The sequence below is a fragment of the Neospora caninum genome, chromosome X (assembly GCF_000208865.1).
Source record: "Neospora caninum Liverpool complete genome, chromosome X".
Lineage (NCBI taxonomy): Eukaryota > Apicomplexa > Conoidasida > Eucoccidiorida > Sarcocystidae > Neospora > Neospora caninum.
The window spans coordinates 4,112,752-4,124,614 of NC_018396.1; the positions used below are offsets into that span (position 1 = coordinate 4,112,752).

An 11,863-nucleotide genomic window follows, 5' to 3' on the forward strand; every position below is an offset into this window, starting at 1 on the left:
GATATTTCTCGGCACGCCTCGTCGAGGCCAGGCAAAGAAACAGTTCTGGATGGCGGCGCCTGTATACAGAGACAATACCTACTTACGGCGTGATAACAATCAATAGTCTAGCTCCCCTGAAAAAGCGAAATTCGGAGGTAATCCACAGGCAAGGAAGGGAGGCGGCCCCCTCAGTTTCGTTTTCAACGCCAAGGGGAAGGCACGAAGATTCTGCTGCGTCTCCGCGTTTTCCAGATGACGCAAAAAGACGGGGAAGTGGATCTTGAGGAAAAGGAAAGACGGCGACGAAAAGAAAACTGCTCAGAAGCATTACAACAGTTTTGCCGAGAACGAGCAGGAAGGCCAGAGAAAGCGCGAAGGAAAAAGGGGAAAAAGGGGAAAAAGGGGAAAAAAGGGAAACAGCGCAAAAGACGAACACTGAGGAGAGAGGAAAAGGTCGAAACCGAGTGCGGAAGAAAAGGGAGCGAGTCGAGGAAGAGAAAATCGCCGCGAGAGCGCGAGAGAAAGGCCCCCCCAAAAGGCCATCAAGGAGGAGGAAGAAGAAACGAAAAAGAACGCAGCTGGATCCAGGAAACAATGACAGTCAAGAGCTCTTTTGAGAGGCTCGGAGCGAGACCAGCGACAGGACCGTGTCCCCCGACACCTCATCAAAGAAAGCACCTTGTGGCAGAAGTCTTCACAACGAAAGGAGACAAAAAACGACAGCCGGCCTTAAAGCTCAGCCAAGCAGAGAGAACCCACCACGAGACGTGACAAGCAACAACGGAAGGGAATTCCTTTTAAGACGCGCCCTATGCCCCCTCTCGCGTCCTGTGTGGAGTCTCTGTCCCTCGTCTTTTCTCTTCCTTATCTTCTTGTCTTTCGTTATCTTTCCTCTTGCGGTGGAGCTGCATGCAGACGCTCGCACCACTGAAGAGCATCGGCGCGGCGCCCCGCCGGAAAGGGCTGACGCACCGGGGAAGGCAACAAAACAAGGGCAACTGGAAACACTTACGACCTCGAACGGAAGCAAAACAACGTGAAGAAATCTCTCGCACAAAGAGACAAAGAGGAAGCGGGAGGAGCCCTCTCGCCTCTCCCTCTCAATCCGGCTGCCTCCTTGCCAGAGTGGAAGAGACGCCCCACTCTCTCAGCATCCCCACCCCGTGTTGTCCGTATAAACCCAGGCACAACATACACATATGTGCATATATATATATATATATATATATAAAAGGATGCGTCGCTGTACAACCACCTCCATGCACGCACGGCGTTTCAGTTTCTTTCCACCGCTTCCGGTGAATTCTGTAAAGGCGAGCGCGCTGTTCGTTCTCTGTGCCATCGATACACCTGACATCTTTCAACCGCCGTCGCAGCCCCATACAGCTATAGCTGTAGACCCCCTTAACCAAGTACAATTCAAGTCGGCATTCACTTGCTGGTTTCCAGGGCAAGTTTCTACGCGTATATATGGATGTGCATGTATAGACATGGATGCATCAGATGCCTGTATGTTTCGGTTTGGCTCGGCTTTGTCGAGGCGACATGAATCTAAGCTTCGGCGCGAGCGTCAGAAAGTTTCTGGTCGCGAGCTCGGCGCTCAATTGTGTCGATGTCCTGATCAAAGTGCGCAAGCTTCCAGGCTAAGACCGTCTCGGCCATGCCGCGGGTCAGTGTGTTGGTGCCAGAGCCGAAAACTGCAGCTTGGAAAGCAATGGCCAGCTGCAAAGGAAACAGAAAGGTCGAGACGCGAGGAACCAAATGCGAAAGGGGGCGAACACGGCCTCGAATCTCGGCAGACAACCCCGCTCTGGAGCCGCGCAGGCGGGAGTGGCGAGAAGAAACGCGCGCGCATGCGCTCGCGAGGAAAGACAAGAAAACGTCACAGGAAAGCTCAAAAGGGAGAAAACAGAATAGAGCAAGAGGGAAAAAGAAAGATGGAGATAGAGAGAAGGAAAATGAAGAGATAGAGAGAAAGAGAGAGGTACACACAGAAGGAGAAAGATACCGACAGAGAAAGATACAAATGGAGAAAAGGATCGAGAGGGGATGGACCTAACTACAAAATAAATTTTTTATGATTTTGATTTCTCCAAATGGCGATTTTACAATACGGAGAGAAAGAGAGATACAGATGAGAAGAAAGGACTCGAGGCCGCGCGCCAGAAGAATAATGCCTGCGTGAGATGGACACGCGCGTCAAAAGTCCGAACGCTTCCCGCTCTCCAACAGGCGCCTCCCGTCGTTTCGTTTACCTTGGCCAGTTGTCGTCCAGAGAAGCCTTCTGTCTTCTCGGCCATCTCCTGGACAAAAGCGTCGTCAATTTTCTCGTCAACTGCGATCTTTTTTCCTGTGCGAGTGGTGCAGTAAATGTACTCGTCGAGGAACTGCTTCAGCATGCGTTTCCGCTCCTCCACAGCAGGCAGCGGAAACTCGAACTGCTCGTCGACGCGATCGAGTACAGCCTGGAAAGGAACGAGTCCGACAAAGCACAGATGGGGTCGGTGAGAAGGAAAACAGTCAGGAGACGCAGAAGGTTTTTCCGCAGCCAGAGACGCTCGATGGCTCGGCTTAAAAGGCAAAACCATCACGCGAGGCGTCGTCTTTGTGATTCGCTCTCTCCCTCGGTCTGTGCCGCGTGTCTCTCGCAAACACCACCTCGCATGTCTTCCCCTCCATTCTTCTTCCTTCTTATCCCCTTGTGCGAAGCAGGGACGGACCGTCCCGCGGGGATGTACAAGGGAGAGAAAAAAAAGTGTGAGAAACGAGAGGAAGAACAGGACACAGCGGGAGAGGGAGAGAGGGCCGAGAAGGAAAGCGAAGAGACCGAGATCTACAGAAAGGAGATAAAAACCCCCGGCCGGATGCATCTTGGCGTCGGTGTTCCGGTGCTTACTTGGTCGAGGATTTCGCGGCAGTTGGTTGCGAGAATCACGCAGAATTTGTCGTTTTCCGTGCCGGTGTGGTGGAGGAAGGCGGAGAGTGCGTTGCGCATGTCTTCGGACATGCCGCTGGCCGTTCCTCGACCCTGGCGAAGGAAAGCGTCGGCCTCGTCGATGAAGAGAAGCAAACCTCTGCGCGACTTGTTCGCCCAGGAAAACAATTTGTTGATTTCGTTCGGAGCGTCGATGCCCAGCGGGCTCACGTCGCCGCCCGTCATGATCGCGTAGTCCATTCCCGATTCACGAGCAAGACTGAAAACGCGACACAGTCCAACACGCACTCTCCACTCTCACACGCACTCTCTTTCCAGCCGCCCTTCAAAGAGCAGACCTACACACTGAGACAAATACACAAATATCTACAGAGACGTACATATCTATGTATATATATGTATATATATGTATATATGTATACATATATATATATATATATATATGCATAGGTATACAGATGTAGATGAGGATTCGTACAGATGACTACAAATGTGTAACGAGAGACGTAGACGCACCTGTCTGGACATAAATAGCGAGAGAGGCACATACGCATGTGCATTGCACGCGATACACATATGCACACACGCAGATATAGGCAGACGGTTAGGCAAAGATTCTAGAGATAGGCGGTGTGCAGATTGACGGCATGTCTGACGGCGAGGGCGTTGTCGACCTCGCTGCGAGCCTGTTTTCGTACGTTCTGGCGAAGAGCGTCTTTCCGGTTCCAGGAGCACCGTATAGCAGCATGTGGCGGAAAGGCGTCCCATTCGCCTTGCTGGAGATGAGAGAATTCGTCGTCCACTGAAGCCTCTCTGCGAGCTCCTCCTCGAGGACAATTTTCTCCTGAAAATCCTTCTTCTGTTTGCCCCGAATAAAGCGAAGGGGATTGAAGAACGACTTCTGCGCGAAAAGCAGGAGACGCCGCACAAAGCGACGCTGTGAGGCGGCGCTCAGGCGCGCTTGACCCCGAGAGACGCATCCACAAATCGCAAGAACCTCGTCAAGAAAACAGACGCATCACACACCCACAGATACGTAAATATACACACATCTGCATGTACGCATATATATATATATATATAACTCGACAGAGAGGGATACAAAAATAAATGCGTGTAGATGTATATATATATATATATATATGCATAAGAACATAAATACAGGTATGTATAGAGTTGTGAGTATGCCTCTCCATGGAAACAGACGAGATTGGAAAAGCGTTGAAACTCGCGCGAGACTGAAAGAGAGCGGCTGGGCCTCGCGAGTTGACTTACAGAGAAGACCCAGCGGGAAGTTTCGCGCACAAGTGGCGGCTTTCCGAGACGCGACTCCTGAGTAAAAAAAACCGAGAAAAACCGGAATCGCCCTCGCCTTCTGCCCCGCAGGCGTTGCGGTGCGGGTCTACTGTCTTTGAGAAGAGAAGTAGAAGAGACATCCACACTCCTCGCCAGACCATTTCTCCCTGGAACCAGACTCCGCGCGCGTTTCTCCAAGACAGAGAAGCAAGACGTGGAGAGAAAAGGAAAGAAGAAGGGAAACGAGAGGCGGAGACAAAAGCGAAGCCTGACACTGCGACGGAGAACACCACCCGAAGTAAACACGAGACGACTGCGGAAAAAAAATCGAAATGGTTTTTCTCACCAGCCCCGCAACAAAGATCCTTACCCAGTACTTTCCTACGAGATGCGCGCCTGTGCGTGCACCATAGACGCCGCACGCCAACATTGTGAGACTTCCCACCTGAGGAAAAAAGCAAAGAAAAAGGTAGCCTTTCTCCCTTCTCTTTAGATTGCCCTACGGTCCTTCTTCCTTCTCGTTTCCTTCTCTTCTCCCTCTCTTGCCTCGCTCTGGTCCTTCCCTCTCTGATTTCTCTCGCGCTCTCTGGCTGTGGTTCGCCGCGGGCACGGTCCCGGAATCGGCAGGTGCTTGGCGCTCAGAGAGGAGCGCCGCAGAACAAGCACTCCGCTCGCAAGAGGAGAGAAAACAGAAAAACGGTTGCACGCGCCCCCCGGCGTTTTCCTTTTACCAGGGTCGCGAGGCGAGAGCGATCGCTCATGAGCTCGTTGAATGCGTTTCCGACGCCGGAGAAGACCGTCTGGAGAGTCTCCATGCGAGTTTTCCGGAACTCAGCTGCCTTTGCACGCATTTCCCTGACACGCAGAGACGAGCGGAAGCAGAAACAAAAGCACGAAACTGGAAAACCAGCCAAACTCGAAAGACGCGCCAACCTCCCGTCTCGCCCGCCAGCGCCTTCTCGTTTCGGAAATGAAACAAACGCAAAAACGGACAGATAAAAGGGCGACAACGACGAAGTCGGAGTAGACAAAACAAACCAGAGCGAGAAAAAACTTTGACACCACGAAAAACGTCCTTCCAGTGTCGTCAAGCGTTGCTCACCTACAGTCCCATATATATATATATATATATATATATATATATATATATATTGATACAGCATTGGAGAGATGGACGCTCATAGGTGTATGTACATAAAGTTTCCTGCAACAACACAGTTGTTTGTGTGTTTCCATCTCCTTGTATACGCACGTGTCGAAAGGACGACAAAAGAGTGAGGAGAGGGAGAAGAGAAAGAGAGGAAAAGGCACATGTCCGAAAGCAGAGGAACCCGGTTCCGGCCCGCGGACATGCCTCAGAATATCTGCCGGTGCCTTTTCCCGTCTGCCCTGCCTTTGTGCTGGTACCGGTTTATGCGCGTCCCTCACCTGAGGTGGATATCAACATTTTCTCTCTCTTGCTTGATCCGTCCTTTGGTCTCCTCCTGAATCCTTTCCCTCATCACCTCACGCTCCAGCGCTTTCTCCTCGCGCATCTGTTGTCGCCGCATCTCCAACAGTTCCTGCTCTTGCCTCTTCCGCAGTTCTTGTTGCCGCAGAAACTGCTGGTGTTGTTGCTCCAGCCACACTTCGTTTTGCTTCTGTTGATCCTGGAGCTTCTTCTGGTACGCTTCGCTGCAAGAAGGCGAGCGGAAAGGGAACAAAAAGGGAAGAAAGACAACAGAGAACGGAACCACCGATCTTCAAGTCGAAGAGCATCGAGACGCGCCTCGCAGTTTGTATCAAGACGGCCACGCGTGCGCGCCACGCCCTCACGAAGCTCCTCGAGTCCGTTCAGAGGCGTGCTCTCCGGTGCACTCAGATCCTAGACACAGAACGGCGGGAGACGGCGAGAGACGGAAACCTACAGTTTCAATCCCTGCAGCTCCAGACATGAAGACTGGCAGGAGGGTGAAATTCAGCGCGTCTGGCGGTCTCAGTCAGGCGAAAAAAACCAGAAAACAGCCCCGGATACGCTTCCAAAGGGGCGAGAGCATTCCAACGGCAAACACTGCTAAGCGGCCCGCGAGCGTGTGCGTCTGCCTTTCTCGCCACCACCGCGTTCTCGAGACCTCTAAAAGAAGAAAACACACGCTTGACAGCTGCGCGTATCCTGCCTCGTCTCTCTCCTCTTCCTCTTTCCCTTCTCTCTTCTCTGTGTCTGGTCTCGGTCTTCTTTTCGCGCACGTCTTCTCTCTCCTCCCTCTCCTCTCTCTCCTCGCCTTCCCTTCTCCTTTCGGGGATCTTTCCTTTCTTTCTCTTTCTTCTCCTTCGCTTACGCCTCGAGCTGAGCGCGGTACTGCGCTGTGACTCGCTCCTGCTCCTGCGCGTGGTTGATCGTCTTTCGCCGCTCTTCAGCCTCGGCGCGGGCGTGATCTGCTTGCGCTCGCATGCGTACGGTCGCCAGCTGAACAACAGACACAAAAAACGCTTGATTGCTTTGCCTCCCTCCACCGCTGCCACGTTTTGCCCCTCCAGGCTGCCATCTCTCTTTGGACATTCCAGTGCGAGTGGAGAACCTCGCGCCTCTCCTATCGTATCTTGCTTCTTTTCTTTCCTCCTCTCGTTCGTTCACTCTTTCGTCTCGTCCTCTCTTCCTCTCCGTCTCTCTGTCCCTCTCCCTTTTATTCTACATCTCTGTCTCTCTTGTTCTCTCTTTCTCTCGTCTTTCCGACCGTCCTTCCCACATGTGTTTCTCTCTTCCTCGCTTTCCCTTGCCTCCCTCTTCCCTCTCGCGCTACAGCCACGTACTCTCTTCCTCGTTCACCAGCTTCTCGTTTCTGCCTCTTCCTTGTTCCTATTCCCGGTGCCTGGCTCTCTCTCTCTCTCCGTCTCCGCTTGCCTTCCCGTGTCAATCTTTTCTCTCTTCCGCTTTCAGCTGGCTGTGTGCGCACCTCTTCCATCTCCTTCTGGAGCTGTTTCTGCTTCGTTTGCTCCTGGAGTTTCGTCACCTCGAAGGCCTTGGCCGCGTTGGGAGAAGAATCTAACTCCTTCAGCGCCTTCGCTCCGCGCTCGAGAGCCGTAGGGTCGACTGGGAGGAAACAGAGAGTCAAAAAAGCGAAGCACCAACGCTCAGACGGACTGAAAAAAACGGGGACAAGAACGGCGGGAGGAGAGGAAGCGAGGAAGCGGGAAAGGGAGAGAGAAAGCGAAGAGTAGAGGGGAAAAAACCAGAGATGGAGAGATCAAGGGGGAGATAGAAAGAAAAGGGAGAAGAAGAGAGAGGCAGAGAGATAAACAGAGATAGAAAGGGGGGCGGAGAGACACAGGGAAAAAGAAACAGAGAGACAGAAGAAGAAAACAGAGACATTCAGGGAAACAAAGGAAGAAAGAGAAGAAGACCGAAAGAGAGGAAGAAGCACTGCAACCCTTCAGAGCCTTTACACTGGACGAGCGACCTCGTGAGCAGCGAAGCACTTAAAACAAAGGATTAACCGTTAAGAAGAAATCCGGAGGTGGGGAACAGACTGAGCGTCTACGAGCGCGAGAGGAAGGGAATCGAAGAAGAAGACAGACTGGCAGAGCGAGGTGAAAGGACAACAGAGAGGCGGGAAGGGATGCAGAACAAAGAAGAGAGAGAAACAACGCCCAGGAAGGATTCCCCGAGTCGGAGAGAGGGAGGGAAAAAAAATGAAGCAAAAATGGGCGAGGAAGAAGAGGGGAGACAAAGACGAAAAGACGCGTATAAAGGGAGTGAGCAGCAGGAAATGGATACAGATTCACAGAGACGAGAAAACACAGTGGCGGCGACAGGGGAACCGAAGCATTCGACACGAAGAAACTTACATTTGCCGGTGATGTCGTCATCTTTCCCAGGGAGGTTAAGCTTCGGAGACGCCATGTTCGGCGCGGCTCCGCCCGTGCTCGATCCCCCGACGCTGGGGAAGAACATTTTGGAAAAACCGAAAGAAACGAAAGCGGGAGAAAAAGACGGCGGTGGGAGGAGGCACAGCCGGGGGAAAACAACCGAGGCGGCCCCGCGACGAAAAGGCGGAGGAGAGACACAGGAAGAGAGAAAAGCGAAAGTGGAGGAGACAGAGAAAAAGGTCAGATGTCGCGGAGGAACACTGCAAAACGGAACGGGGAGAGAGGAGGGGAGAGACGGAAGGGAAGACAGAGGACGAAGAGCGTGATACAAAGACAGGAGAGAGCGTCGACTGCCTCTTCCAAAAGAGAGAGGACGGGAAGCAAAAGGAAGAAACGCAGGAGCCTTGTGAAAGACGAGAGAGAGAGTCGCTTTCTCGACCTCCGGAGACAGCTGTCTCAGCGGCAAGGCCCAACAGAGAGACTGGAGAGGATAAAAAGAGAGAGCGGAGGAGAAGAGCGTGACGCGCTCGAAGCAGAAGGAAACCTACAGAGCGCAGAGATCTAAGCAGTCAGCTGTCGGAAGAGCGCGTTTCTCAGAAAAATCGCTTTGGGGAGGCGACGCGCATGCAGCCCCAGGAAAAAAAGCTGTCTCTCAGCGGTCGAGATGCCGGTACGACGCTTGGAAGGGTCGAGAGGAAGCCGTGAAAAGCCGAAAACGTACAGATGCAGTTTTCAGAGAGGAGAAGCGAAAAGCTCAGAAAAGATAGAAAGAGACGCCTTCTCATCTTTGGAAATGGAGAGGCTCGATCGCGAGAAGCGCCGCAACGCTCTGAAGAATGTGTATGTGTGGGGCTAGGAGACACGAACAAAACGGCCGAGAGGCGAATGTAGAGAGAAAAATAGGTGGGACGCACGAGACCGAGAACGGTTTCATCTCTTTTCGTCGTGCAGAGAGAAACGCAGATCTCCCTCAGGAAAACGAGGTTTCTTTTGCCGAAACAAAAACGTTTTGGGAGAACAAGGCCCAGCGAGGTGACACAGCCCTGCCCGCGCGACTCAAGAAAACGGAACGGAGTCGATGCGGGCAAGAAAAACCAGACAGAACTCTTTCTCTCTTTCACCATCTTCTTCTTCTTTCCTCATTTTTTCCATCTCCATATGTCTTCTCGTTCAACGTGTTCGTGTCGGCCTCTCTTTCTCTCTCTATCTTTGCCTCTCTTTCTCTGTTTTCTCTCTGTGTCTCTCTCCTCTCTCCGTTTCTCTCTCTCTCCGTTTCTTCCTCTTTTTCTCTAGCCCTCTTGTATTTCTTTCTCTGTCTTTCTCTCTCGCTTTCTCTGGTCCTTCCTCCCCGTTTCTCTTCTCTCCCCTTCTTCCCTCTTTTTCGTCCACTTCCGCACAAGCGAGACGGCGCCTCTTTCTTTCCGGGGGGCTGTGTCGGTGACAGGAAAACAAAAACGCGAAAGCGCGCGTTTCCCCCGTCTCCCTTCTTTCTCGATCGAAAAAGTCACTTCCTTGGCAAACTGGGCTCCGTGCTTTTCCTTCCTGCTCTGCGTCGGGGGGTCGAGATTGAAAGCGTTTTCAAAACGGTGTCCAGCGTTTCCTAGCGGTCCGACACAACGGTGTAGGTAAAAAAGGCGCCTTTCGCATCCAAACAAAAGACTCCACTGTTTCATACTTTACCTCGTACTGCTGACACCGCCAAATACGGTAGAAAAAATACCTTTCCCACATCTATATATATATATATATATATATATATATATATATATATATATTTCCCTCACCTAGTTATAAAGTGGCTATATAGGTTGATACCTTGAGAGATCCCAGAGGCGATCGCCAAGTCCCTTAATAAAGATTCGGCTTCTCGAGTCGCACGATCGGGCCCACTTAACTCCGAGAAGTTGTTCGCAGCGCGTCCACTGACCTCTGGCGTTTCCAGCACGCGGTGAACAGAGACAAACGCGAAGTCTCGTCGCTGTGTTTTCTTATCTACACGCGTCGAGTGACGCGACAACCGGGCGTCGCACATGCTTTTGCAGCTTTCTCCAGACGTCCAGTGAGCTCTACCTCTGTATCTACACCCGCAAGTGCTCTCACAAATATGGAGCCTGCAGAAAATACTTCTCTGCCGGTGCGGCTCTGCGAAATCCACTCGATTTTATTCGACGCATGCACCAGAAACCGCCCCCCTAGAAGGCTCGCCGAAGCTGGAGTCGACTTTCAGGTTTCCTTGTCTCTCGCCACTTTCCTGCCGTCCAGCCTCCCCTGTTCCCACAGTCGTGTGCACCACGCCCGTTTACGGTCGAATAAAACTCTCGGACAAGTCGAACCCTTTCAGGCAAAAGCGCTTTTTTGAGAGGAAGAATGCGTCGCAGGGAGAACGACACGATCCCCACGTCGCCTGCGCTGAAGCGAAGCCGAAACGAAAAGTCTCTCCTCACAAAGACACTCCAACCTGTTTCCGAAATCATGCTTTTTCAGCTGCTCCGGTACACCCATGACCAAGGCATATCTACAGATATATATGTATGGAAGCAAATGCGCTTATACGTAAGTATCCGAATTTTGTCTGTTTGCCTATATATATATATATATATATATATATATATATATATATTACTGCATATGCAAGCCTACAGTTTTTGTGTGCATATGCGGATGGTTACAAAATGCGCGTTGCTCCCGTGGACTGCACTGCGCTCGGGAACTTCGGCAAGGTCAGCAACCTTACACCGATCAACGTGCCTGTCACTTTCCCTTTTCTTGGCGCGTTGCATGCAAACACAGGTTAGCTCTCTCCCACAAATACATATCTATAAATATATCTATATATCTATAAAGATATATATATATATATATATATATATATGTACGCGAACATGCGTGCAAGTGTATCTCTTGACGCATAGATAGAGAGATATGTGCACTGGAGAGCGAGCTGGAGAACAGGCTCGGCACTCCTTGCTTTCAGGAAACCTAAGCACGGACGAGCGGGAAAACCGAGGCACAGTCGGTGCGAAAGGTCGCCGCGTCGACGGTGTGGCCGATGAAGCTTCTCTCTCGGTGTCCTGGCGCACGAGAGCATCCCTTCCGTTCGAGAAAAAGGACGAACGGATCGTGCCGAGTTTGGCGAGAGGGGCAGAAGCTCAGCCGCGTTCGTGGAGAGAGGCAAAACGGGTGAGAGATATCGCCGAAAACTCTTTCCTTCGAAGACCCTCGAGAAACGCCTGTGGGCGCAGGCGAAAAAAACCGTGCACCTTTTCTCCCCAGGGAGAGGAAAAAGCAGAGACACGAGAGCACAGTTTGAAACATGCACCAGCGCAGACTGCTTCCCGTCAAAGAGAGCGCAGGGCTGAACAAAAGCATTCCGCCATTCCCTAAAACAGGCAGCTCGTCACACACGCACCCAACGGCGCCCTCGAGGGAGCTCTGGATCTGCCGCGGGAGCGAGACGAACCAAAAACCTGCGTGGTTGTTCACGAGGAAAAAGTCGAGATCCTGGCTGTGGGACTCGTAGACGTGGGGCGAGCCTGGCCCCCGCACACATTCCCGCGCATCGACACTTTGCCCTGTGAGTCGAGCCTTCTTTGTTCGTTTTGTCCCTCCACAGCCCCTCACAGCCGTCTGTTGTTCTTCTTCATTGCCCGAGATCGTCCTCCAAAGGCTCGGTTTCTCTCCTGCCTCTCACTGTCTCTCCCCCTCTCCCGCCAATGCTCCTGTCCTCTTCACCCCAAACGCAAATCCCGCGTCATTTTTCCCCTCTTTTTTCTCGTCGTTTCTTTCTTCCCTCATGCACACCTT

The 11,863-nt window shown here is 52.0% G+C and overlaps 1 protein-coding gene across 1 annotated transcript; it reads right to left on the reverse strand.

Annotated features, from left to right (window-relative positions):
* Positions 1 to 1,533: 1,533 nt before the first annotated feature.
* Positions 1,534 to 8,144, reverse strand: NCLIV_049570 (hypothetical protein; the record flags this gene model as incomplete). Its single annotated transcript, XM_003884509.1, has 11 exons — positions 1,534 to 1,704; positions 2,238 to 2,447; positions 2,879 to 3,176; positions 3,616 to 3,818; positions 4,193 to 4,249; positions 4,584 to 4,658; positions 4,945 to 5,068; positions 5,642 to 5,887; positions 6,532 to 6,659; positions 7,147 to 7,283; positions 8,039 to 8,144. The coding sequence occupies 11 exons, from the start codon at positions 8,142 to 8,144 to the stop codon at positions 1,534 to 1,536; spliced, it is 1,755 nt and encodes a 584-aa protein (XP_003884558.1).
* Between the last annotated feature and the right edge of the window lie 3,719 nt (positions 8,145 to 11,863).